This window comes from Selaginella moellendorffii, unplaced genomic scaffold (genome assembly GCF_000143415.4).
Source record: "Selaginella moellendorffii unplaced genomic scaffold, v1.0 SELMOscaffold_1, whole genome shotgun sequence".
Lineage (NCBI taxonomy): Eukaryota > Viridiplantae > Streptophyta > Lycopodiopsida > Selaginellales > Selaginellaceae > Selaginella > Selaginella moellendorffii.
The window spans coordinates 4928729-4952830 of record NW_003314262.1 but is presented as its reverse complement, the minus strand read 5'-3'; the positions used below and the strand labels follow the sequence as shown (position 1 = coordinate 4952830).

The window sequence follows — 24102 nt, the reverse complement described above, 5'->3', positions numbered from 1 at the left end:
GTCCCGCGATCGTCTAGTACAGTGGATCAAGAACCGCCCAGAGAAGCTCTGCTTCATGCTCGCTATCCCCGACAGAACAGCGGAGGATAAGAGGGCCGCTATGGATCTCCTGAAAGACATAACAGAGGGAGGGGTCCTTGGTTTCTGTGCTCGCGCTGGTGCCTCTCCCGACTGTGGTGTTGCAAATGCCTTCTTTGACATGCCAGAAACCTTCGATGGCGAGGAGCTCAACTGGTTTGCGCGGCACGCCGGTAAGCCGCCGGTGGACGACAGTGTGCGGCACCTCACCGGGTTCTCGCCGCTGCTCCTGAAGTTCTACTACCGCCCTCTTGTACTTACCTATTATGCCGATGGGGTTGACGATGCCCTTGGCAAGCTCGAGAAAGGCCCGGCCAGTGCATGGGCATTGGAGGCTTTGGCGGCTCTGAGCTTAAAAGCGGTCAGTTGAACGAGTTCAACAATGCCGGGAATGGGGATTTTCTGTACAAGAACAAGGACGGGAGATGCGCTTGCCTGTGCGAGCAATCCAGGGTGCCACACTCGGCATGGAAGAGGTCCTCTTCCATGGCTAGCCCCTCTTCTCGCACAAGAGTACTATGGTGATGGAATTGCACTTTGGCAGTCGCAACGGTGCTGAGGCTGCGGGGCTGGTTCCTGTGGGAGAAAAGATTGTGGCAGAAAGATTGTGGAGGAGCGCACGCGATAAATGGTGGACGACTTCATGGAGGTCTACTTGGATTCCGACCCAGCCACTGCTGTGTGGCCGGTGATCAGTGTTGCCATGTATCGCAAAGCATTTGTGCTACAAGCCGGTATCATGGACGACCTTAACCCGGAGCAAATGTATGATAACAAGCAGAAGTTCCTGCTCAGAGTCAAGGAAAAGGAGCCTTTTTTATTCAAGGGAGAGAAGCCTTACTACACCTACTTTGTGTGGATTGGTTGCTTTGGAAATTGTGTGAGTGACGGGGTGGTGATCCGCTATGACAATCATGCGGATGTGTTTGTCAACTATGGGCAACTAAATCTGCTTTTATCCCCTCTCGAAACCAAGTTCCAGAAACCTGCTGGGCATACTCTTGAATGTCATTACATGTTCTGCTCTTGCTATGGCTAATAGCATCTTATGTTCCAAGCACAGTAGCTGCAATAGGAGCTGCAATCGTACCTTGAGGAGGAGTGAAAGAATAAAATTACAGAAATTAAAGGGCAAGGAGCTACACTAAATCTGTCTTTGGCATAATGAATATATATATGTTTTGTCCTATTGTGAGATGAAACGTGTTTGTTGAGTGATAAGCTTTTTACCGCAGATTATCTGAAGTAAATTTAAAACACACAAACAAAACGTTAAAGGTATTTAAGCTAAACACTTTAATTTTTTTATGCTATAAATTTAGGTAACAATTTATTAAACTCAAAGAAAGCACACATACAAAGGAAGTGTAAAGTAAACCCAAATGTAGGGCTTGTTGGTGCTAGTGGACGAAATGGACATTGCGCTTGAGGTTTCCTTGTACATCGAGCGCTTCCACAACCTGGATCTCTGGCAGCAAGGGTAAGAAAAATGCGTTCCTCTCTTCCAGAATTCTTCGAGATTTGAGCTAGAAATCCCGCTGCCGCCCCATCCATCCAGATGGTATGCATTGAAGGTCACTTGCGCTTGGGAGGGAAACGATCGAGAAGCTGGAATTCCCACTCGAGTCGTGCAATACGAAGGTCATCTTCCTTCCAATTTTTTCTTGAGATTTTCCCTCGAAGTTTTGTTTTTCTTTCTTGGTTTTTTTGTATCTCTTTGAACGCGCGTTCTTGTCTTGTTACTTAGGTGCGAGCGATGGACTCTCGACTGTTTGGCATATAAATGACACCGATCACAGCTTCTGCACACGCCCTTTCAAGATCAAGTATGCTCGCCAAGACGTGTTTCTGGCTATGATGGTCTCGTTCAGCCTTGCTTTTAAATCTGTGGAGGTCTCCTTTTTCCTCTTTCCTTTTTCCTCTCTTTTCTCTTTCACTTTTGCTTTTGCTGATACACCGTTCGTTGGATCACTTTGCAGGAGATTCTCAACTCATCAGCTCTCATCAAGTTCCACCTCCTTTTTGCTCCTTTGGACGGCTTTTTGTACGAGTTTGCATCCATCTCACGCTCTTAGTTACGTGTTTTCCTTTTTCTCTTGTCTTTGGAAGGTTTTTCAACTCGATGCATATGGAGTTACCCACCGTTGCAAGCCACTGTTACCGGCTTTCGCCGCGAGCTGTTCACGGTGCACACGCTTACTGTCCTTTGCACTTTGATGCAAGCCATATGGCTCTGGTCGATGTCTTCGTACACACGGTGATACTCAGCACTTCGCACCACGAGATCGAACCTCTTCATGCTGCAACTGAAGGGTAAGCTTCGCAAATCTCTACTCTTTCTCCATATAATGCAGCCGGTTACAACCTTGCTACCAGAAACTCGTTAAAGGTTCGTAGAGGGTGCTAAACAACGACTGATTCTCTAACATCTCCAGGTCATAGAGCGTGGAAGTGCATAAAGTACTGCTTTCATCTAGGAATGCTCTTGTGTCGCTGCTCAACGCGTTTGGAAGCATAGAGCAGCTTCAAGAGGAGATCACGGTATGACGCTTCATTATTTTATTCTAGTTTTTGTGCCTGAGACGACTTTGGAAACTTTACAGGGGAATAAAGGAGCAAGCCAAGAGCTTGAGGATCAGCTCTCTGGCCTATGGAATCTTTTCATGAAACTTCATAGGTACATACACTTGTACACTTTCCTTGTTGATACTTTAGCTACAGGGAAAACAAGGATTTCTTTTGCACCTCGCTCCGCAATTCTTGGAATCAAGAAAGATACGCTCACTGTCTCATGTGGGTGAGGCATTCAGAGCTTACTGGCACGAGGGAGTCTGAAGATGTACGTTGCTGCAAAGACTTAGTGATTTAATCATTCTTTTTTTTGTTTTCTGTTTAGAAATGGGCAGTAAATCGTGCTGAGATACATCGGAAAAGTCTCATGCAAACACCGGTACGAAATCTATTTTGTTATGGCATGGCTCAAGTGGGATGTTTTTTAATCTTTTAGCTTTGCAGATTGGATGTGACTTTGAAGATATGCATTTGTTTGGAAGGCCTTCACAACAACCCATTATCTTTGTGGAGCATGAACAGATTGGAGATGCCGAAGAAACAAGTGGCAGAGGCATCGACGAGTTAAGGCTGATAATATTTGTTCATGGTTTTCAAGTAAGTATTCTACTGTTTTTTATTCACTTACAACAATTTTAACTCATTGATCGACTCAGGGCCACCATTTGGATTTGAGACTCGTTCGCAATCACTGGCTTTTAGCTGATCCTGAAGCCGAGGTTCTTATGTCTCTCGCCAACGAGGAGCGAACGTCCGGCGACTTGTCCGAGCTAGGAGGCCGGCTGGCAGACGAAGCGGCCGAGTTTCTAAAGTCGAGAATGAGCAAACCAAGGAAATATGGAGCCTACAGAAACTTTAAGATCAGTTTTGTGGGACACTCTATCGGGAATCTGATCATTCGAGCTGCATTGATGGGTATATAGTTGTATTTTTCCACAGCTTTTAAATTGTCTTGGTATGATTTTGTTCGCAGAGACTTCATTGCAACCTTACCTCAAGTACTTGTACACTTTCTTATCCATATCTGGTCCACATCTCGGCTATCTCTACAGCTCAAACCCGCTTTTCAACTCGGGCCTCTGGATACTGAAGAAATGGAAAGGCTCGGCTTTGATGCACCAGCTAACTTTCTCCGACAAGACGAATATCGAGGACTCTTTTCTTTTCAAGCTAAGCCAGGTACAAACCATCGTGTTTGTTCTTCGTGTTTTGGTGACGATTTGGCATTCGCAGGCCAAGACTTTCGAGCTGTTCCAACATGTCATCTTGCTCTCCTCACCCCAGGTAAGCGAAAACTTTCAAACTCTCAATAGTTTCCTCGGTTTTGTTCCAGGATCGCTATGTACCATATCACTCGGCCAGGATAGAGATGTGCCAGGCGGCTCTCCGTGACGCAAAACGAGGCCCGGCATTTGCAGTCATGCTCCACAATTGCCTGCTGCAACTCAAGACGCCGTCGCCACTCCGGCAGCGAAACTTGATACGCTGCGATGTCAACTTCGACATCTCCTCGCAGGCCAGGACTTTCAACGCCTTCATCGGCCGCACCGCTCACATCGAGTTCCTGGAAACCGATGCTTTCATTCGCTTCATCATCTGGACGTTTCCAAAGTGCTTCACCTGAGAGATCTTCGTTCTTTCTGCGGTAAATCCATCAAAGTTTGTGTGTTTCATCTCACTTTTTTCCTTTTTTCCAGAATGGAGCTTACTCGCGCGTAAGTTTGCGTTTCTCGTTGAGCTTCTCTCCAAAATACTTGTAAAAAGGCTTTACTTAGTGACGTGGCAGAATTTTGCCACGTCACGAGAACTTATTCCCGGCATATGCTTTTAAAGCCCTAGGGGTTTTTCCCAGCAATGGCGATCCAGCGCCTTCGCGTGGTAAGACTTGTGGCGATTCTGCGGAAATGTAGCTCTGGAATCACTCGATTCTTCTTGCCATGCAGCTCTGGGATGGATTCCTCACCGCGAAATCCAAGATCGTGGTCCCCGATTATCGCAAAGTCCAGAAGGAGATCGATATCTCGAGGCTGTTTCTTCTGACGAGGTATTTGCCTCGCAGCAAAATCTAGTCTCGCTGAGGCATTTCTGGAAATCTTCGCAGCTATCGTCGGCTGGATTCGAGTGCTACCGACGAGGATCTGGACAGGATCGAGCAGCTGGGGAGGACGGTGCCTTTCCCTGACCAAGAACACCAGGTACAAGAAAACATCCACGACCAAGTGAGAAATATCAGTCGCGCTCTAGACACCATCTTTCTAGCGGGTTGCGAGAGAAAAAAATCGCTTGAGGAGGGATTTAAGAGGCCCAGCGGGCTCGCATTCGCAGTGACCAAAAGCAAGCCCGACATCGAAGTCCAGAAACTCTTAGGTGATTTTTCTTTCTTTTTCTCTCTTTCGATCTCCATTTTTTTGTTTTGTTTTGTTTTATTTTTCTTCTTGGGTGATGTTCTTGAGCTTGTTTTGCAGCACAGGTCCTCCAGCAACAGCCTCGCTGGGAAAATACGATATCGACGAAGCGCTGAAGAACCAGCTGGGATTTTCACTCCATCTCAAAGACTCGGAAGTTCCTGGACACAATGCTGGCCAAGGATTGTTTCTGGAAGGGATAGCGAGGACTGGAACAGTGGTGGCTTTGTATCCAGGAGTCATATACTCGCCGGCCAAGTACTGGTACATCCCCGGGTATCCGAAGCTCGACAATCCTTATCTCGTCTCGAGGTACGAAGGCTACGTGATCGATGGAAAGTCGTGGGGTAAAGGAGGGACGAGCAGGGAATTCTGGGATGGCTACGATGAACCCGAAGAGAAGGAAGAGGATCTGGAAGATAGAAAAGAAGAACAGGGAGAGGAAGCTATGGTAGACAAGGCGAGCGAGGGAGAAGCTGCATCACAGGGTGGCAAAGAGAAGAAGATTGGAGATCGCTTCAAAGCTCTGATCGAAGTCAAGGACGAGGACGACACTCCACCGCCGAGCAGGCTCAAGATCGAAGTGATCGAGCGCAGGAACCCGTTGGCTCTGGCTCACTTCGTGAATCATCCCCCGAAAGGCCAGCTCCCGAACGTGATGATCTGCCCCTACGATTTCCCGGAGCACGAGGAGGACATGCGGCCTTACATTCCAAATCTCCGCTTCGAGGACGACACCGTGAAGAACATGGAGCGGAGAGGCAAGAGCTGGAGCAAGGTTCCATTGCCGGAGGTTTTGAGCGCCAAGGACAGGGATCCAACTTATTTGCGAGGTCTGGTGCTCGTCACAACCAGGAACGTTTGCAACGAGGAGCTGCTGCTAAACTATCGGCTGAGCAATCCAAAGACCAAGCCCGAGTGGTACCACCCGGTTGACGAGGCCGAGGAGCGGAGGAGATGGGCGAACCAGGATGGGAGGAGATTGGCGAGCCAGGATGGATCAGCTGGTTAGCGATAAGTTCTTCCAAGAAGGAAAAAACCAAAGATAAGTTTCTACTGGAATGATTGAAGAAAAAATCCTGTCTTCTTCCATGCTTTGGGTGGCGCTCGATAGCTGGCGGCCACGCCACCTTTCTTACGTTTATAGGACCGTAACAAGAACAGTGATCGCTCCTCCATCACCGGGTGCTGCCATTTGCAAAGGCGCAGCGGCTCTCGGGTTTGGGAGCTCTGCTGTTGTCTCCAGAATCTCCAAGAAGTGGTAACATTTGTGGGACGTGTGAAGGTGGTGATCGCGACAAGTACAAATTTGTCTTCAATGCGTACCTCAAACTGGAGGGGAGTTATCTGCCCTAAACTCAATTAGGTCTAGGGCAAAGCTCAATTATCCCACATGCCCAAGCGCAATTGAAAGTCTTTTATTTAAATAGTGCGGCGATTTCATTGCTATTACTTCTTGGGTTGTAGAGTATGCATCTGATGACCTGTCTGTGTGTCTCGAAGTATAAGTCATATTCCGACCCATGAGGTTTTGCGAAAAATTCTTTTCCAAATTTTCAATTTCTTGAAATCTAGGTGAAAAAGGGGGAATGTATTGAAGAGTGTCACGTCGTCTCCAGAATCGTTCATCCAGTGTACAGGATTCAGACGGCAATAACGGTAGAGCTCTGCAGCTCGAACGGCGAATCCACCGGGTGCGAGCGTTTACACAGCTCTCGTTCGACATCAGCGAAGATTCTTGACAAGGGACAGCGTATTCAATGCATTTTTGACGGTCAACTTTCGAATTCTATGCGCAGATAGTCAACTGCGTTGACGAGGACGTCTCGCAGTTGACCAGGAAGAGAAAAAGGTACGACTAGTCATCAGTCCCCAAACCCATAGTCCCATGGAGATGATGAGGTTCAGGAGCTACTCAAGTCAACAATGGAAGGAGGTTCCAAAGTCGAAAAGTGGTTGAGGATTGTTTAGCATGCATTTAGGATCGACTTTGAGATGTTGTTATTCCATCAACTTTTAAGAACAAAGGTGGCGGTAGTTTGCGGCATGCACTTTGAAATCTCTAGGACCGAAGACCCGTATCACGCAAAACCATTGCCATATCCGTGAACACAACGCTCCACGCACATGAGATGCACCAACCCAGCCACAGCTTGGCAGTGCTGCGCGTTGAGAGCTCGCACATTGAGAAAGATCCTCCATCACTGCACCAACCTGCCCATTGCTTCAACGTACTCAATCTCCTTGCTCACCTTCGACCAGTCCCTACTAGCTTCCTTCTGAGCAGCACTCGGTATCCATAGAGTGCGCCAACTTCCTTCTCATCGAACAAGGAGCTCACGGTCTGGAGTTCCTCTGCATCCATGCCACTCTTGGCTAGCTCCAGCCACATCTTTGGTCGCACTTGCCGCTGGATCCGATTGCACAGCTCCAGGTTGGGAAATTCGATAGCAAATAGCCTTGTCAAGCTTGGACTCCGATGAGCTCATACTCCTGTGCTTCTCCAATGCTGTGCCTTGGAAACCATTCGAGGTAGCGCTGGCAGCAAGAAGACTTAGCAAACGAGCATTGATTTCCGCTCCCCCAAGAACACATGATGCAAACACTGTTTTTTATTAGTGTTATTCTTGTATTCAAATTTGCAATCTAACACCATTCCATAGAAGTTCTTGGCAAGCAAACCCACTTAGACACTCCTAGCTCCGCCACCTTGCCCATGACCGTGCCCTGCCCGTGTAGAATCCGTGCGATCTCTTCAATCTCATCGGTGCAAATGAGGGAAGAGATTGCCCAAGAGCTGCTCCACGCTTGATTCCCTCACCATTTTCCTGAAGCGCAAGAACCCTAAACCCCGCGCGACATCCAACGGCCGACATTAATTTAAGACCCAGAACTAAGCGAATGATCGAACGAAAAAAATCACTTTTTTCCTGTCTTCTTGGATGCTATGGGCGACGCTCCCTTCTTCTTCGTGTTCTTCTTCAAGCCCACAGCTTTCGCGATCGCAGCGGTGGCGGTGGCGATGGCGCCACCTTTCTTACTCTTACCTTTGGATGAAGCAGCTCTCGCAGCCTCCTGCTCGAGCCGCTGCTGCGCCGCCAACCTCTCTTTCTCGCGCCGCCGCTGCTCCGCCAGCCTCTCCCTCTCGCGCTGGTGCTGCTCCGCCAGCCTCTGCCGTTCCTGGAACTCGGCACACGCCAGAGACGGTCCTTTGAAAACCGGGCACCGGAGCTGCTGGGACGAAGACGAGTAGTCGTCGAGGCACACCGAGTGGAAGCAATGGTTGCACGGGAGGACCGCCACCACGGCCTGGCGCTCGCTGAAATCCACGGCGCCGATGGACGAGTGGAACGTGACGGCGAGCGGACACGAGCAGAGCTGGCAGTGGAGCTTGAAGAGCGGGTCGTTTTGCTGCTTGGGGCCATCGCTCCAGTCGCAAGCTATGTCCGCTTCGCGATCGTCGTAGTCGTCTTCGGAGTCGCTGTAGTCCGACATGCTGCTAAAGCCCTCGCGCTAAGGGTTTTCGCGAGCTTTTTGATGCTCGAAAGAAAGATTGAAAAAGTAGATTTTTAGCTCTTTTATGAAGGAGAAAGATGGACTTACATGGCTTTGAGCTTGGCTAGTCGCCGGGAGGTTTGGACGCTCGCCAATGTGGAGCCGGCTTTGAAGAAGGCGAAGGTGAGGGTCACCGCGACCGCGACCGTGGCGATGAATCCTTCCGGCTGCGGGAGCTTGTTGAGGAACGGGTATGGATACATCTGTTTGTTCACACGCGAGCTGAGCTTAGTAGAAGTTTTCTTCGCTTTTTCTTTCTTTTCACCTTGTTCTTGAAGGCACAGACTTGGATCCAGGTGGTGTAGACAAGGCAGAAGATGAGAGACTGGTTGAGTGACGACTTCCTGCAGCGAAACACAAAACGTGTTCTTCACTGGAGAGAAAGATGGAGCGAAGTACCTGAAAGTTCTATCGGAAACGTGGACGTCGGTCCAGGCGACAATGGCGTTCGCCAAATGGACTGTCAGATTCAGCCACAGTGGTGAAGAAGTCTGGACGTTTCTGCGAGAGAGAGAAAGCAACTGTTAAGTCAAGAACAAAGAAAGTAGAGGAGGAAGAACGATAGAAGGGAACTTACAAACTCCGAGTGACGGTGGTCTCGATTTTGGCAGTGGCAGATGCTTCGACTGGAGCTGCGGTAGTGAAGTAGAGGACCCAGTGCATGGCCGTGATGACATTGGCAATCGCGAAGGTGGTGCAAGACAAATCATCCGCCGCACGCTTCAAGCCTCGACTCTAATCTGCGATGCTCCCTCTCGTTTCCATACCAAAAGAAAAGAGAAAAATTCGTGCTGCTCACCTCCGGAAATAGGTGGGACAAGAGGCAGACGAGCAGTGATACCAATTGCAACGTGAATCCGCAGAAAGTGAGATACTGCGAGGAGAAATCAAGGAAGAAATCGATCAAACGAAGAAGAAATCGCTCAAAATTTCTCTAAACCTTGAAGAACCAGCCAAATCCTTGCGACTGGGGGAGCTTGCTCGCCGCGCGGCCAAAATGCCAGCTAAAGGTGTACAAAAACCTGAAAAGCAATCGATTGGAAGAGCCCAAGGCGCTAGAAATCCTCACCAGAGAAACGCGACGAGATGGAAGACGAAGAGCGCATTGCCGGCGGGGCGAGAATGCGCTTTCATTTCGTTTTCTTTCGCCCCTTTCTTGTTTGCCCAAGAACCCTAAAAAGCAGGCTTTCGTTTTGCCCATTTTTTAGGGTTCTTCGCTGTTAGGGTATCACAGCCATGGGCAAAGGGGAGTCATCGTCGAAGAAGATCGTGAGTCGCGAGGAATGGGAGCGGAAGCTGGCCGAGGTGAAGATCCGGAAGGAGGACATGAACAAGCTGGTGATGAATTTCCTGGTGACCGAAGGCTATGTGGACGCGGCGGAGAAATTCCAGCACGAATCGGGCACCTCGCCGGAGGTGGATTTGGGGTCAATCACCGACAGAATGGCGGTGCGCAAGGCGGTGCAGTGCGGCAATGTGGAGGACGCGATCGAGAAGGTGAATGACTTGAATCCCGAGATCCTCGACACCAATCCACAGCTCTTCTTCCACCTCCAGCAACAGAGGCTCATCGAGCTGATTAGAAGTGGTGAGTCTCGCATTTCCTTCTCCTTCTTAGATCGATCCATCGCCTCCCTCTCTTTTGGATTTCCTCTCCATAGCGCGCTCGTTTGTTTTTGGAGATTGTCTCGTTAGCTCTGTGCGATCCTTTGATTGATGGCCTGGCTGCTAGAAGTGATCTCTTTGTGTAGGAGTGATAGATGGTCTCGCTGCTAGAAATGATTTCTCTCCTTGTGTATAGGAGTGATAGATTAGAAGTGATCTCTTTCCTTGTGGATAGTTTTTTTTCTTTCTTTGGTAGAGTTCTCGCGATCTCTTCCTTTGCGTATCAATGGTTCCAATGGATTTTTTTTTTCTAGAATTATAGATCTTTGTCTTACACCTTCCTTTTTTTCTACGTTTTGGATCCAGGGAAGCTCGAGGAAGCCTTGGAGTTTGCACAGGAGGAGCTAGCTCCTCGTGGAGAAGAAAACCACAGCTTCCTCGAGGAGCTGGAGCGGACTGTGGCGCTCCTGGCGTTCGAGGACACTTCGAATTGCCCGGTGGGAGATTTGCTCGACTTCTCGCAGCGCCAGAAGACTGCGAGTGAATTGAACGCCGCCATCCTGACGAGCCAGAGCCACGAGAAGGATCCAAAGCTTCCCAGCCTGCTCAAGATGCTCATCTGGTCCCAGAACCAGCTCGACGAGAAGGTTTCGTATCCACGGATCAACGATATCGTGGCTGCCAGGCTCGAGGATCCAGTTACCTGAGGAAAGCTTATATACATTCTTCCTTCCTTTCCTCCAAAAGCTCGCTCGTTATCGGTTTCTCTCTTCCTCTTTTTCTGTCTCCTCTCTTCTGGATGTACTTGCGTAGGAATGGCTGTTAGATGATGACCGAAAGTCTGCAAGAAAAATGAAAAAAATGTACATTGCGCATGAATTAATCGAACATTTTCTCCCTGAAATTCGAAGCTTACTCTACTTCGTAAAATCTTTTGGCTTAAGTTCCAGTTTGCTTTGCCGGATCTTCTTCATATACAGCTCTATCACTTGTTATCTGGAAAGCAAAATAGAAACTTTGGTGTCAAAGCAAGGAAAAAGGAAGAGCTTGCTTACCGAGAAGAGAATTTGCATAGAATCTAGAGTTTGTACTCAAGATATCGCTGGACATACGCCTTGGACTGGCATCCGGAGTGAGCTGTACCGGTGGATTCCACACGAACTCGCTCCTTTGAGCAGCCCTTGGACTTCTAGTCCCTGGTGACGAAACAGCAGTCGCCGTAAATCTTGGCTCGTTTCTTATGTGCATTCCGTTCACTCTTGAAGCCATGGTATATCTGTCCTTCGCAAACCCGGCTGGAGCTTCCTCGGTTTGGGGTGTGGAAGTTCCAGATGTGATAATTGGTGTGAGACCTCCATAGCTGGAATAGATTGATCTCGTGTAGGCCGAATTGCTGCTAACAGGAGACATGAGATCTCTACAAAAGCAAAAGCGAGAAACAATCGTCAGCGTATCGTTTTTGTGCTTAAAAAACATTACCGCGGATGATACTGTCCCCCTCTATCGTGGCTTAAATTCGCAACCTGGATGATCATGCAGGTTGATCACTCAACATCATCCAAAAGAAACAAAAGAATGGAAAACAAAGAATATCACGTACCACTGAGCGAAATGTTGGCGACAGAGGTGGAAGGCCATCCGGAAGATGTTCATCGTGCAAAAACTTGACAAAGGGGTGCTCTAATAGTTGAGAAGCTGTTGGACGATCGTCGGGATTTCGCTGTAAGCACAACCTGATAAACTCCTTCGCCACTGGCGATAAGGTGTCCGGTATTGTAGGAGTCTCCTTACTGTTTCCAATCTTGAACATGGCTGCAATCTGTGTACAAGTAAGTGAGCACGCACAGAAACTACAAAAAAATACATACCCCCTCGTACTGGCTCCATGGTGGTTTTCCAGTTGCCATTTCAATGATTGTACATCCTAGACTCCAGATATCCACTGGATAGCTTTGCGCATTACTCTTGAAAACCTAAAAAGGAGTAGCCGTGTGACGGTGTCATAGAAGTATTAGAAGAAAGAAAACGTGGACATACCTCAGGAGCCATCCAGTAGGGACTTCCTTTAAAAGATAGCACAAGTGAACTAGAAGATATCTGAAGCGTGGATGGATAAGTAAACAACAAAAACCACAGCTTGCTACTTACATGCTTGGCCATTCCAAAATCCGCTAGCTTGACTTCACCATTAGTGTCAACGAGAATGTTCGCACCTTTGATGTCTCTGTAATAAAGGCGCTGTTAATAGAAGCCCGCAAGAGTACAGAGTCAACGAACCGGTGAACTTTGTTCATACTGTGCAAGTATTGGAGTCCAGATAGGATTTGCTGCGTATAGCTACGAATGACGGGCTCTTTGAAAGCACCATATTCCTGGAGCACCTTGTGTATCGAGCCTCCGGAAACGAACTCCAAATAAATATACAAACTATCGTCCAGCTGCAGGCAGCAAGAAAGGAGAAATGAGACATCTAGTTAAGAGATACCTTAACCTTACCATTTCTGAGCCAAGGTATTGAACAATGTTAGGATGTCTTAAACTACTTAGCATATTTATTTCCTGAAACACCAGTCAGTGACAGGAACGTGCAATGAGAACGGCAGCATACCTGCATTAGCTGTTTTACAGATTCTATAGACTTAGGATCATCCACAACTAGGACTTCTTTCATTGCACAAAAGGTACCACTATCACTGCAAACAAAGAAAAACAAACCATCAGCTCGTGGAGTAGGCCGAGAATATCAGAAGCATACCTAAAGCCTTTGTACACTCGTCCAAAAGAGCCAACACCAAGGAGGTTTCCTTTTTGCCACCTGATCGGACTGTGCGAAGGCATGCCAGGCGGTGAACCGAGAGGAAATGTAGATGACGCTGGAGAATTTACTGTCGAGTTTGTAAATGCCGGTGGCGGAGGGAGCCGATGCCCGACACTAGGCGAGTCTGTACCTCTGGAACTTGAATGGTGCAGGGGAGAGACAGCACCACTTTGAATCCTCGAACCGCCTCGTATCGGACTTGCAAGAGGAGATTTTTCTGGACTGTTTCGTCCCTGGTTTGTGGAGTTCGTCACAGCACTGTAGTTCTGGAACAAAGCCTGTTGCTCCGACGAACTTAAACGTCTTGGACTGTGAGAAGGACTGGAGATGAGGCTGGTTGGTGCGCTACGTGCCGGTAGATGTAAATGCATGCCTTGTTTTGCCGCCGCAGCACGAGCTCGCAATGGGGAGACGGAGCTCGTCTTATTTCCTGGAGGTACCGTCTTCGGAACCGCCTCTTTCTGGTGTGGATTTCTTCCAGCTCTGTTTTGGTTTTTCTGAAGTGAGCTGAAAGAAAAAAGAAAGAAACCAGGTGAGCAAGCACTTCTCGCGAAAGTTAAAAACATAAAGTAAAAGCTTACAAGGAGTTTGCGTGTCCATTTTGATCGGTTTGCTGGCGATTGGAACTTCCAAGCCAAGCGTCCGCTGCTTCCCCACTGCTTGTGGAGCTTCCACTGGAGATAGAACCAGAACCATATCCCGAAGTCGTCCCGTCCAATTCGGCAACCTCGTGCTTAAACTCGACTTGGTCATACGTCGGCAGCGGAAGAGTTCCATTGCAAAGCTGAATCTTGGTAGTACTTTCCGGCAAAGGAAGAGGCTGTCCCTTGAATGCCTGCGGCTCGGGAAAGAGCGGGCTTCGAATTCCGGCAGACGAAGGCGAGAATGTAGGAGCATCCGCCGCTACCACCCTGGCCGAAGAATCGTAACTACTCCTGGAGCCCCTCGAAGACCCGTCATCCTCGCCTGACAACCGCGGACCCTTCTTCCCGAGAGAGTAAAGCTTGCTGTTGTCAGCCTTATCCTTACCGGAAGAATTGGACGACGATTTCTTCGAAGATTTGCTCCATGGGAAGGGCATCTTCCCAGGCACCAAAGCCCTCTATGCTACCTCGAAGCTACTCTAGGAAACCTCGCGCGACCACGGAGACCCCATGACAAACTTCTCGCTGCCATCGTCATCAAAACCGGAACTTTCCTGGCGAAAGCCCCATCCCATTTCTTTCATCCACGAGGGTCTCTGATGGAGTGCTTACGAAATGCTCACCGGAGCTGTAGCAGCAGCATCAGCAATTAAGAATGGCGTGCTTGTCGGGGAGTGAATCATCCATCGCTGCTGCTCACACGGACCATCCTTTCCCTGTGCCTGTCTGTACCACTGTGCTGCTACTGCTACTTCTCGGCTGCCAGTAGCGAGAAATCTATAGCTACATAGGTAGTTCCCACACGCTGTCACAAAAAATTCGAGCTACTCGTAGCTCCTGGCGGTGCCATAGACCCCCCGAGCCCCATTCTGGAAGAAATCCTATCACTGCCACTTGCCAGACCATACCATTCACGTTGTTCCACTGTAGAACACCCGCTTTGCAAATTTTATGATAACTCCCATCATCACCCGGCCCCCCCTTGTGTGCCCGCGATTTCTTCTCTCTATCGTACCTAGCGAATGGCCGGCGCTAGCATTGGAAGCCCTCGCGCAAGGAATCTACCTGGAACTGGATGATCGATCGAACCAAGAGAGCCCGGACAAAAGGGAGAGAAGTGCTGGATGAATTGGCTGGACAGCGGCACCGCACGCGATCTTGATGTGGAATCCGCGGCGCGCAAAGCGAGATTATTAGCAAGATAAGCGCCGCGGCGGCGATTGATCAGAGGGAATAGAAAAAAGGAAGAAAGATTCGGCGCTGCTGTGAGAGTGCGCGATCTAGCTGCTACTCGGCGGCGCCGCGCACACGATCCGCCCTGGACGACCGGTTGATCACGCACAAAACAATGCCGCTTGCCATAAACCCTAACCCTGTTGGAGATTCGGTGAATATGCCACAACGGTGGGCACGTTTGCCCGTTTCATCGAGGCCGTTGAATTAAAAAATGAGAGCTCATCTGGACCGTTGATTTTGCGCTTCTTCTTCATCCTCTGTTGTGCTTCATCCACACGAAGGCGAGGAAAGAAAGCAGCGCGAAGAGGACGCTCATCCCGCCCAGAGCGACGAAATCCAGCGAGACCCTCTCCACCTCCAGCGATCGCTGCGAGCTCAATCGATCCCACACGAACACCGGCAAGCTCCCCGGATCGGAGCTCTCGGCGTTGAGCAGCCGCGGGCAGTGGCATCCCGCGCACGAATTCGCATCGCCCACCCGGCAGCTCGCGCACGCCGCGCTCGCGGTGTCGCAGAAGAAGCTCACGCTCGTCAGCGCGTGCGTCACGTACTGGAATGGATTCGCCCAGAAGACCCACTCGCAAAATCCCATCTTGGCCTTTGGGACGATCACGCCGGAGGCCGAGACCCAGATGGAGTTCGTGATGGACACCACGAACGCCGCCAGCACTGGAACCGGGGTGGCGATGGTGATGAACATACCGAAGTACATCACGGTGGTGGTGAAGACGAAGAGGCACAGCCAGTACGTGACGAAGCTGCTCACGCTCTGCGTCGCGATCGCTGCCAGCCCGTTTGAGATCCCCACGAACACCAGCGTCGCGATGAACAGGTATGGGATCTCCGCGATCGCCCAAGACACCGGATAGAAGATTGGAGCGTACATCGCTGCTCGCTGTTCCCTGTGGTAGACCAACCTGTCCGTTCCAAGCTGGGGGACGACGTTGTTGGCGATGATCACACCCAGTAGCATCACCTGGATGTAGATGAAAAGCGACCGGGACGTGACCGAGAACGTATCGTTGGTGGCGATCTTGTAGTAGACCGAGCCGAGCAAAAGGCCGAGAGCGATCGACCCGGAGAGCCGTCCAAACGTGTACTGGACGTTGCGGTAGAGGAACCTCTGTGTTCTCAGGAAGACCAACCAGGCCTGCTTGGAGTAAGGAGCGGCGTAAGTCGAATCCAGCGCCGGCCGCAACGAGTTCTTCCGGTACTGCTTCCGGAGTTTCTTGAGTTCTTCGGCGTTGGAGCTTCCCAGAGAACTTGCTCGATAGACAAGGCCGAGGTTTTGCTCGTCCTTTCGGATGATATCGAACATGTAAGTCACCGGGTTCTGGCTCTGCTCATACTTTGGAGCGCTCGACATCGTCGTGAAGTATTCCAGAAGCTGGGCACAGTTCCAGCCGACGGGACCAAAGTAAACTTGCTCCCCACCGGGTCTCATAATAAGAACGTTGTTAAAGGCACTGAGAACTCTAGCGCTCGGCTGCTGGATCGTGCTGATAACAGTGCGGCCGGATGCTGCAACCGTTTGGATGGCGAACAGGATGTTCCTGGTGGCGACGCTGTCGAGATCGGACGTCGGGTCCTCGAGAAAAATCATGCCGACTCACGGCTCCTCCACAGCGATGGTCAGCTTCTTGGCGAGCTCAAAGATCTTCCCGTTTGAAAACTTGAGAGATCCCACTAGCTGGTCTTTGACGCCGACGAGGCCCATAAGTTCCAGGACGAGCTCTACGTGAAAGGCCCGGCGGCCGGGGGTTGTGCTGCCTCCAAAACGAAGACCGGCACTGAAATCGAGTGACTCCTTCACTGTCAAGAATGGCTGATGAGCGTCCACTCGCTCCACGAAACCAGACAGCCGCCGGAAGGTGTTGCTACTCAGCTTGAATCCGTTCACCAGCACTTCACCCGAGATAAGTTCCCCACTTGACGATGGCAGAGTTCGTCCTGCGAGAACTCTTAAAAGAGTGGACTTCCCTGAGCCCATGCTCCCTATAATTGCAAGCATTGTCCCTGGCTTTGCGAATCCCGAGACCCTGTCCAGCACTATCTTCTCCTCGGCTTTTACAGAGAAACTCACTTGGTGGAATGATAACGTGGCTGCTTTCACGGGTATGTGCGAATTCTCCCACTGGTGACCTGTTCCCCGCAGTTCAAGCCCAAGGCCAAGCTCTTCGTCGTCATAGGTGCTACCATTCTTCTCCCACAATGTCTTGGTTTCCAAGTTGCTCATCTCGGTTATTCTGGATAGTCCGTCCCAAGAGATATCTTTCTGCTTGTCCTCCGATTGCTTGTAAGAACTCCTTGCAGGCTCGCTTGGCAAGGAAGGACTTACTTCCGAAAAGACGACTTTGCTGAGTCCCAAGTAAGAAGCGAGCGCCAGAATGAGAACCGAAGCAGCAATAATTGCGAAGGATATTGCCATCCATTTTCTCTCCGAATCAAGCTGGAAAAACTCGAGGTACGCCCGGCCAACTGGTAGATCTGGATGTTTCCGGCAAAACAGAAGTTGCTGAAAGTCTTGGCAAGATTCATGGTAGCGATTGAGGAACTCGGCCATGCAGAATATAACATTTCCCCAACGGAGCGGATTGGCCGAAAGCATCCACTTCCAGTAGCGTGGAGTCAAGCTCGGAAAGATAACGAATCCGGAAAACAATAAACCGAGAGAAACCACCAAGCCTGACACACGATCCTGAGTTAGACCAAATATAAGAAAAATGTAAAACAAACCTGCTAAAGCGTTCCCAGCTTCGAGAACTGGAGTAATTGTACTCAGAAAAATGACAAGAAAAGACCCCATGTATGCCACTAACGCTAATAGCCAAAAGAACTGAATGTAATGAAGTCCAGCTTCTTCCAGTGAAAGTCTTGCAAGAAAATACACTGGAATGCTGTACAGAAGGGCCTGCCACAACAAATCCCAGGTCAGAATCCACAAGTAAAATGCAATGGGCGCCTTGCCTCCATAATAGACTGTGGAAGGTTGACGATGCTCTGAGCTGCTAAATACGAGGAAACTCTGAAAAAACGCTGCGCTCTGTGCTTGTAAAAAACCGGCCGCTGAATCATGTGCACCGGAAGTTGAACAACGTTGACAAGCATAATACTGAAAGTAGAAACAAAGCCGATCGCTCGAACAATGTTCATCTCTCCCGGATCAAGAGATCCACCGAAGTTATAGAATATAGCTCCCCCGAAAATGCCCAAGATCACAACCTGTAAAACTTATCACGCATGAATGAAGAAAGGAACAGTCGATACGAACTTGAGTGAGACGCAAGATAACAAGTATCTTGAGACGAGTTGCAAATCGTAGCTGACGCTTGGTGACTGTTTTTGTCGACTCCCACCAGGTTTGCACAAACGCTGGTTGTGAGCTCTCGACTTCCTGCTCTGTTGCTCTTCGCTCTACTTGGAGTCGGACGTGTCCTCTAGCCCCTTCCAAAACCTTGGATATATCATCAGCATAGCTCTTCCGGGTTATCTTCGATCCTACTGCAATATACTGCATCCTTCCGTTCCTTAGAGAAATTCCAGTGACAATGTCACCTTCTTGGATATGCCCAGTACTCTCAATTCCTTGAGCTTGGTCGACTTTAGTGGATAGTCTACTTACTACCACCTCTGCAATGAATGTACAAGGCTGGTTAAAACACAAATAAAACACTTCCAAACACTTTACCTGCACCGTTTGAGGATTTACGCACTGACAAACCAATGCTAGGCTCATGCTCCACCCAGTACGTAAACGCAACATCGTCACTGGACACTATCCGGACGATGTCTTTGTACAAGTCTGAGGATTTGTAAGCCTCGACGAGCTCTTCAATCCCATATAGTTGCCGGTTTCCTTTTACGTATTGACCGCCTTCACCTGCTCCAATGTCTTGCAAGAATGCAGCTGTGTCAACATGAGACGGTTTCGAAAATCTGCATAGCGAGAAAAAAATCCCATGTTAAGATAAACTCGAAAGCCAAGCTATAGAACATACCCCAGCACAGAGAAGTAATCCAAGACGTCTTGTCGTGGTCCCTGGTAAAGTATCTGTCCATCTCCCAAGACTATCACCCGGTCAAAAAGCTCGAAAACTTCTGGAGATACTTGAACCAGCGACATCACCGCAGAAGACCGTTGTATGCGGCTTATCGCACGCAAGGTGAAGACGAGGTCATACGTTGCCTGCGAGTCCTGCTCGTAGCAAGGCTGGTCATAGATCATTACTGCGTAAGTCCCGATTGCTAGCTCAGCACTTGTAAGTCTGTGCCTGTTTGTTTCACTTAGACCGTCTTGGCCGATTCCAACGAGCTTATCTTCCACGGCCTTGAGCCCCAGAACATGAAGAACATACTCCAGGTATGGGTCCTGCCCTTGCACTAGAGCTTGAGCAAAGTACCTCCGCATGCTGGGAGTGAAGTTTTTTGGTCGGATCCCTTGCGTGCAATCCCCAGCAAACTCTAGCGTCTCGCGAACTGTTAGAAACGGCAAATGCCTTGAAGAAACGCTCAATGTTAGCACCTGGAGATTTACAAGCTTTTAATACCTGTTCACTTGTCCATTGACATAAGCAATGAGTCGAGTAAGCACGACCTCGGAAGCTAGTCGGTCATTGTAAGAAACTATTCCTTGTAGTTTAGTGGTTTTGTTGGATTCACATCGCCCGGCGAGCACCTGAAAAAAGTCGAAAGCTGATTACCAAAAAACAAAAACTAAAAGAGAAAGATCCCAGACGACAAATGAAGAACCTTGCGGTGGAACAATCTAAGAACTTGAACGAAGAAGGAAACAAGATCATGAGAATACGGCCATCAAGGATTCCAGGAAAAAAACGCCAAAGAAGAACATTCTACCCAAGCAAACACATGAATGCGGCTGAAGAAATACCTTGAGCAACGAGCTTTTCCCACTCCCGGGAGGCCCCAAGAGCAGCGTAGTGCTGCCGGGCATGATAAATCCATCCAGATCCTTTAGCACCTCGATCTTCCTCTTGATCGTCTTCCTGTCCAGCAGTAGATTCCGCAGCGGCCCCAAGAAGCATCCCAGCAGCTTGCCGCCGAATGTCTCATACCCCAGCGCCTGTTCTTGCGAGACGCTGAGGCGCACGCCAGAAAACCTCACTACCTGTAGACAACGAGAAAATGAAGAACCCTAAAAATATTTTCGCGAGCGATTGATTTACCTGCTGAGGAACTGGAGGCGCGAGCTTGGAGAGCTCCCTGAGGAAGCTCACGATCCCATCCTTGAGGATGAATTCCATCCCCAGCAGGGATTCCTCCGCCGCCGCGCCGCTAATGCCACTGTTGAGCCGCTTGATCGCCTTCTCCGCCTGGGCGGCCAATCCATTCTTCTTGAGCACCCGATACATCTCCAGCGCAGCGCCCTGGACGGTGCCGGCCTCGGCATTGGCAAGCCGGCGCTCGATTTCAGGCGTGGTGCTGCCCATCCGGCCGCGCGGAGGAGGAGGAATCTTGGACCTGGTGATTGGCGTCTCGGATCCCCGGACAGGGACCACGAACACGCGATCCGGACCATTGCCCAGCTGCGAGGGACTGAAGCCGCCATTGCCCATTGGCGAAGAGGTCGCGTGGATCGTTCTAGCCATGGGCGATGCCTGAAAGCTACTCTGGAAGCTAAAATCGTAGTTCTCGTCCTCTTCGCCATAATAGGACGATCGCTGGGAGGGCGATTGATCCAGAGTGACTGCCTCATCGCCCTTCCACCAGATTGGCCTCGCCATTCTTCCTTTTGGCAAAAGCTCCAGAGCGATTGATTGATTGATCGACGGATTGAAGAAACGCTTCAGCGTTGATTTGTCCGCGAACTCGTCGCGTTGCTGGCTACAGCTCAAAGCCCGAGCGTGGATTTATTAGAGAGTCCAAGCGGCGATACAAACGGCACCCATAGCCTCTTGGCCGGCCCGCGCTATTCACTCTCTTCTAGGGCATGCGAATATTCCAACGTTTGAATTAAACTCTGTTCTAGGGCTTTCGAATATTCCAACGTTTGAATTCAAACTTAGGGCACACGTATATATGACTCTTTTAATCCATTCATCCAATGCACGTTACTTTACGCAACATCTTGAGAAAGAAACAACATATAGACACAATCGCAACAGTGGCCATGGCTATTTATTCTTTTGCCTACTGTCCGTCCAACGCGTTAACATCCAACAGTGCCGATATCGCCACGCTATGTATTCGTGGCCGGCGGATAAGTGCATCCAACGGCCGCTAGCCCCCACGCACGCCCGCTGCGTGTGTTCTAGAGGACGCGTGGAATTGCTGTGCAAAGCAGCGGGCGCGGAGCTGCAAGTAAACCTCACGCGCTCGCACCGGAATTGCAAGCTAGGTCGATCGGTAACTTGATCGATCAACTGGCTTTGCGGCTAAGCGCGGAATTTTCATGAATTTTGGTGCTAGTTGTGAGGTGTTTTTTATCATCAACTCCGGTTTTTACTGCCAAGAATCTTCGGCTTGAATCGTCGACTTTGTTTTGGGCGCTCCATCAGTTCATGTGCGCTGGACGCAGCTCATTGCGGAACTTGAGTCGCACGATCTTGCTTTGAAGCTTCATCTTCTTTGAAATTCCCCTTCTCTCAGCAAATTCAGCTATAAATCGCCAGAGGAACTCCACGGTCACCATCGCCTTTGATCTTTGGCCGCGAAATTCAACAGCTCTGATAGGAAAGGCTCTCGAATTCTACAATTTGATCCGCCACTTCTTCAAACAGAGTGCTCTGTTCCTCACGACGACAAACATGGCCGCCATCGCCAAATTCCTCGCGATTCTCGCAGTTATTGCACTAGCATCGACGGCACAGGCAGCGGATCCAGATCAGTTCCTCGACTGGGTAGTCACATTTCAGAATTTGCCACTGCTGGGCACCACACAAAGAGTAAGATCGATCAATCAATCAATCATCACACGCATACACCACGCACTATTTGCTATGCTCTGTTTCTTTGGGGTCTCAAATCTCACATTGTTCTTCCCAGGTGATCGCGATCAACAACCAATTTCCAGGACCCACGATCAAGACCACCACGAACAACAATCTCCACATCAACGTGACGAATCGCCTCGACGAGCCCCTGCTCTTTCACTGGTATGATCACTTCGGTTTTGTTTCCGTTAATCCATTTCCAATCTCGTGATCCATGATCCAGGAATGGGATCCAGCAGCGGCGATCATCCTGGCAAGACGGCGTCTCGGGAACGAATTGCCCGATCTTGCCCGGCCAGTCGTGGCAGTATAATTTCCAAGTCAAGGATCAAATCGGGACCTTCTTCTACTACCCTTCCATCAATTTCCACAAGGCCGCGGGAGGCTATGGTGGAATCCAGATCGCCAATCGCGTAGTGATTGCCGTTCCTTTCCTACCGCCCGCGGACGATTTCACGCTTTTGGCCGGTGATTGGCAGCTTCGAGACTATCGGGTCAGTGGAAGAACGCGTGCGTTCTTTTTTTCTTTCTTTTTCTTGTTGCAACGATCTCACATCAAGATTGGTGGACAAATCTTTGTGTGATTAAACAGTCGAGCCGATCACGACTGGATAAGAGCCAAGGCATTGGAAGACCAAACGTTGTTCTTATGAATGGCAAGGCACCATACATTGCGGGTGGTAGCAATGCCAACTTTGAGAAGTTCACTGTCGAATCTGGTAAGCATCACTCCCACTCGATCCTGCGAAAAACTTCTCGATCGATCAACTCGGGCATTTCCAATCTCGCAGGGAAGATCTACCGCTTCCGTATCTCAAACGTTGGAACCGCCCAATCACTCAACGTCCGGATCCAGTCCCACAAGCTCTGCGTGGTGGAAACCGAGGGCTCCTACACCGCCAAGACGTGCTTCGATTCGCTCGACATCCATCTCGGGCAATCCTACTCGGTGCTCGTCACTATGGATCAGAGCCCCGCGGACTACTACATTGTCGCAAGCACCAAATTCAGCTCCGGCTCACTCAACGGCGTCGCGATTCTTCACTACCAAAATTCCAACACTGCGGCATCTGGAACCATCCCGGCCGGCCCGGATCCCTTGGACGTCAACTTTTCGCTAAACCAGGCGTTATCTATCAAGTAAGTAGTACCGCGCAGTACAGTCTTGCCAGACCGAGCAGTGCCGCGCGGTATGACCGAGAACCTGCCCGAGCTCACTGACACTTTTTCTTCTTTAAGGTGGAATTTGACCACCGGTGCCGCGCGGCCCAACCCACAAGGATCTTACCACTATGGCCAAATTCCCATCACGAGAGTGATCCAGCTCTCGAGCTCCTCCGTGACTCTAAACAACCAGGCGCGCTTCGCGATCAACGGGCAGTCGTATCTCACACCCGATACCCCGCTCAAGCTCGCGGATTTCTACAATATCGACGGAGTTTTCACGCGGGGATCGATGCGAACCAGTGCCGTGGGCTCGCCGGTGATGGAGACGTCGGTTCTCGAGCTGGATTACAAGAGCTTTGTGGAGCTCGTATTCGTCAACCCGGAGAACGAGATCCAGTCGTGGCATTTGGACGGGATGAGCTTCTGGGTGGTCGGGTATGGATCGGGCTCGATTGGATCGGATCACTTATCCATTGTGGTTGCTCTTCCAGGTTTGGATTCAACGAAACATGGTCGCCCAGCAGCCGATCCAAGTACAACTTGGTCGACGCTGTTTCACGCTCCACAACACAGGTTGGTCGATCACCCAAAAACACTAAAAGAAACGAAATTTTGTTCGCTGACTATCAACTTTGATCAACTTGTAGGTGTACCCGAGAGGCTGGACGGCGATTCTCTTCTCGGTAGACAACGTAGGAATGTGGAACATCCGGTCCCAGTGCTTGAGACGCCAGTACCTGGGCCAGGAAGGCTATGCCCGCGTGTTTAATCCTGAGAACTCCACGAGAACCGAGACATGGATCCCGCAAAACGTTCTTCTCTGCGGCAAAGCCATTGGAAAAACCATCCCGGGCCCAAGAATGCTGGGCATTGACGAGATCGACTTCTAAAGGGCCAGAACCCCACACACACACACACACACACAGCCTCAACCATACAACATTGACATTGTCTATAGATATATCTTTACATTCTTTATGTGGAATTTTTGTGTAGCTTTGCTAAATGCCCATTGATAAGATCAAAAGATCTTTACGTGGAGGATTTTGTGTATCTTTGCTAAATGACCATTT

General features: G+C 49.8%; 7 protein-coding genes across 9 annotated transcripts; 4 read left to right on the top strand and 3 right to left on the bottom strand.

Annotated features, from left to right (window-relative positions):
- The first annotated feature begins 1468 nt into the window (after positions 1-1468).
- Positions 1469-4485, top strand: LOC112349825. Its single transcript, XM_024684950.1, has 16 exons — positions 1469-1558; positions 1637-1719; positions 1826-1971; positions 2058-2122; positions 2188-2391; positions 2455-2467; positions 2521-2619; positions 2682-2755; positions 2800-2917; positions 2975-3028; positions 3094-3246; positions 3306-3564; positions 3623-3828; positions 3883-3933; positions 3983-4294; positions 4347-4485. Exons 1-15 carry the CDS (start codon positions 1491-1493, stop codon positions 4271-4273), a joined length of 1884 nt encoding a protein of 627 aa, XP_024540718.1. The 5' UTR covers positions 1469-1490; the 3' UTR covers positions 4274-4294; positions 4347-4485.
- Positions 4486-4493: 8 nt separating this feature from the next.
- Positions 4494-6857, top strand: LOC9663208. The gene is made up of 6 exons (XM_024681216.1): positions 4494-4527; positions 4593-4693; positions 4751-5016; positions 5120-6061; positions 6301-6355; positions 6674-6857. Exons 1-6 carry the CDS (start codon positions 4504-4506, stop codon positions 6855-6857), a joined length of 1572 nt encoding a protein of 523 aa, XP_024536984.1. The 5' UTR covers positions 4494-4503.
- Positions 6858-8607: 1750 nt separating this feature from the next.
- On the bottom strand, positions 8608-9797 carry LOC9662517. Of its 2 annotated transcripts, XM_024682195.1 has the most exons (7): positions 9679-9797; positions 9550-9631; positions 9409-9483; positions 9187-9344; positions 9009-9110; positions 8875-8953; positions 8608-8812 (listed from the first exon to the last, which is right to left on the bottom strand). In XM_024682195.1, exons 1-7 carry the CDS (start codon positions 9741-9743, stop codon positions 8654-8656), a joined length of 720 nt encoding a protein of 239 aa, XP_024537963.1. In that variant the 5' UTR covers positions 9744-9797; the 3' UTR covers positions 8608-8653. The 2 variants fall into 2 exon arrangements, 1 of the variants encoding a protein (XP_024537963.1); XR_002993203.1 differs by having other exon boundaries at positions 8676-8812; positions 9009-9349; positions 9679-9753.
- Position 9798: 1 nt separating this feature from the next.
- On the top strand, positions 9799-11118 carry LOC9663207 (protein GID8 homolog). The gene is made up of 2 exons (XM_002962151.2): positions 9799-10197; positions 10581-11118. Exons 1-2 carry the CDS (start codon positions 9846-9848, stop codon positions 10919-10921), a joined length of 693 nt encoding a protein of 230 aa, XP_002962197.1. The 5' UTR covers positions 9799-9845; the 3' UTR covers positions 10922-11118.
- Positions 10914-15043, bottom strand: LOC9663206 (mitogen-activated protein kinase kinase kinase 3). 2 transcript variants are annotated; one of them, XR_002993197.1, is made up of 13 exons: positions 13614-15043; positions 12970-13539; positions 12823-12907; positions 12711-12773; positions 12492-12652; positions 12363-12438; positions 12252-12311; positions 12083-12187; positions 11815-12033; positions 11694-11737; positions 11270-11631; positions 11131-11210; positions 10914-11055 (listed from the first exon to the last, which is right to left on the bottom strand). XR_002993197.1 is itself a non-coding variant. In XM_024682147.1 (12 exons), the coding sequence occupies exons 1-12, from the start codon at positions 14111-14113 to the stop codon at positions 11200-11202; spliced, it is 2256 nt and encodes a 751-aa protein (XP_024537915.1). In that variant the 5' UTR covers positions 14114-15043; the 3' UTR covers positions 10914-11199. The 2 variants fall into 2 exon arrangements, 1 of the variants encoding a protein (XP_024537915.1); XM_024682147.1 differs by having other exon boundaries at positions 10914-11210.
- Positions 15044-15070: 27 nt separating this feature from the next.
- LOC9662516 (ABC transporter G family member 31) lies at positions 15071-20034 on the bottom strand. The gene is made up of 9 exons (XM_024681211.1): positions 19801-20034; positions 19460-19587; positions 18911-19408; positions 18601-18848; positions 18184-18542; positions 17880-18134; positions 17649-17823; positions 16537-17597; positions 15071-16506 (listed from the first exon to the last, which is right to left on the bottom strand). Exons 1-9 carry the CDS (start codon positions 19861-19863, stop codon positions 15163-15165), a joined length of 4131 nt encoding a protein of 1376 aa, XP_024536979.1. The 5' UTR covers positions 19864-20034; the 3' UTR covers positions 15071-15162.
- A 1216-nt stretch (positions 20035-21250) lies between these two features.
- Positions 21251-24088, top strand: LOC9662515 (L-ascorbate oxidase homolog). The gene is made up of 8 exons (XM_002962150.2): positions 21251-21814; positions 21915-22024; positions 22086-22356; positions 22455-22581; positions 22654-23002; positions 23102-23464; positions 23521-23602; positions 23677-24088. Exons 1-8 carry the CDS (start codon positions 21677-21679, stop codon positions 23917-23919), a joined length of 1683 nt encoding a protein of 560 aa, XP_002962196.1. The 5' UTR covers positions 21251-21676; the 3' UTR covers positions 23920-24088.
- Positions 24089-24102: the final 14 nt, after the last annotated feature.

Excerpts from the sequence above, each read along its gene's own strand:
- LOC9662517 (XM_024682195.1), bottom strand. The coding sequence starts at position 9,743 with ATGAAAGCGCATTCTCGCCCCGCCGGCAATGCGCTCTTCGTCTTCCAT. Across the intron at positions 9,484-9,549 it reads GATTTGGCTGGTTCTTCAAG|TATCTCACTTTCTGCGGATT; the intron begins GTTTAGAGAAAT and ends TTCTCCTCGCAG. Across the intron at positions 9,345-9,408 it reads TGTCCCACCTATTTCCGGAG|AGTCGAGGCTTGAAGCGTGC; the intron begins GTGAGCAGCACG and ends ATCGCAGATTAG.
- LOC9662515 (XM_002962150.2), top strand. The coding sequence starts at position 21,677 with ATGGCCGCCATCGCCAAATTCCTCGCGATTCTCGCAGTTATTGCACTA. Across the intron at positions 21,815-21,914 it reads TGCTGGGCACCACACAAAGA|GTGATCGCGATCAACAACCA; the intron begins GTAAGATCGATC and ends TGTTCTTCCCAG. Across the intron at positions 22,025-22,085 it reads GAGCCCCTGCTCTTTCACTG|GAATGGGATCCAGCAGCGGC; the intron begins GTATGATCACTT and ends TCCATGATCCAG.
- LOC112349825 (XM_024684950.1), top strand. The coding sequence starts at position 1,491 with ATGGACATTGCGCTTGAGGTTTCCTTGTACATCGAGCGCTTCCACAAC. Across the intron at positions 2,123-2,187 it reads GCTCCTTTGGACGGCTTTTT|GTTTTTCAACTCGATGCATA; the intron begins GTACGAGTTTGC and ends TGTCTTTGGAAG. Across the intron at positions 2,620-2,681 it reads AGCTTCAAGAGGAGATCACG|GGGAATAAAGGAGCAAGCCA; the intron begins GTATGACGCTTC and ends GAAACTTTACAG.
- LOC9663207 (XM_002962151.2), top strand. The coding sequence starts at position 9,846 with ATGGGCAAAGGGGAGTCATCGTCGAAGAAGATCGTGAGTCGCGAGGAA. Across the intron at positions 10,198-10,580 it reads CATCGAGCTGATTAGAAGTG|GGAAGCTCGAGGAAGCCTTG; the intron begins GTGAGTCTCGCA and ends TTTTGGATCCAG.
- LOC9662516 (XM_024681211.1), bottom strand. The coding sequence starts at position 19,863 with ATGCCCGGCAGCACTACGCTGCTCTTGGGGCCTCCCGGGAGTGGGAAA. Across the intron at positions 17,598-17,648 it reads AGCTGGGAACGCTTTAGCAG|GCTTGGTGGTTTCTCTCGGT; the intron begins GTTTGTTTTACA and ends ATCGTGTGTCAG. Across the intron at positions 16,507-16,536 it reads CCAAGAAGCTGACCATCGCT|CTCGAGGACCCGACGTCCGA; the intron begins GTGGAGGAGCCG and ends GGCATGATTTTT.
- LOC9663208 (XM_024681216.1), top strand. The coding sequence starts at position 4,504 with ATGGCGATCCAGCGCCTTCGCGTG. Across the intron at positions 4,694-4,750 it reads AGGCTGTTTCTTCTGACGAG|CTATCGTCGGCTGGATTCGA; the intron begins GTATTTGCCTCG and ends AAATCTTCGCAG. Across the intron at positions 6,356-6,673 it reads GAAGGTGGTGATCGCGACAA|AATCGTTCATCCAGTGTACA; the intron begins GTACAAATTTGT and ends CGTCGTCTCCAG.
- LOC9663206 (XM_024682147.1), bottom strand. The coding sequence starts at position 14,113 with ATGCCCTTCCCATGGAGCAAATCTTCGAAGAAATCGTCGTCCAATTCT. Across the intron at positions 13,540-13,613 it reads AATGGACACGCAAACTCCTT|CTCACTTCAGAAAAACCAAA; the intron begins GTAAGCTTTTAC and ends TTTTTCTTTCAG. Across the intron at positions 11,632-11,693 it reads GGGGGACAGTATCATCCGCG|AGATCTCATGTCTCCTGTTA; the intron begins GTAATGTTTTTT and ends TTGCTTTTGTAG.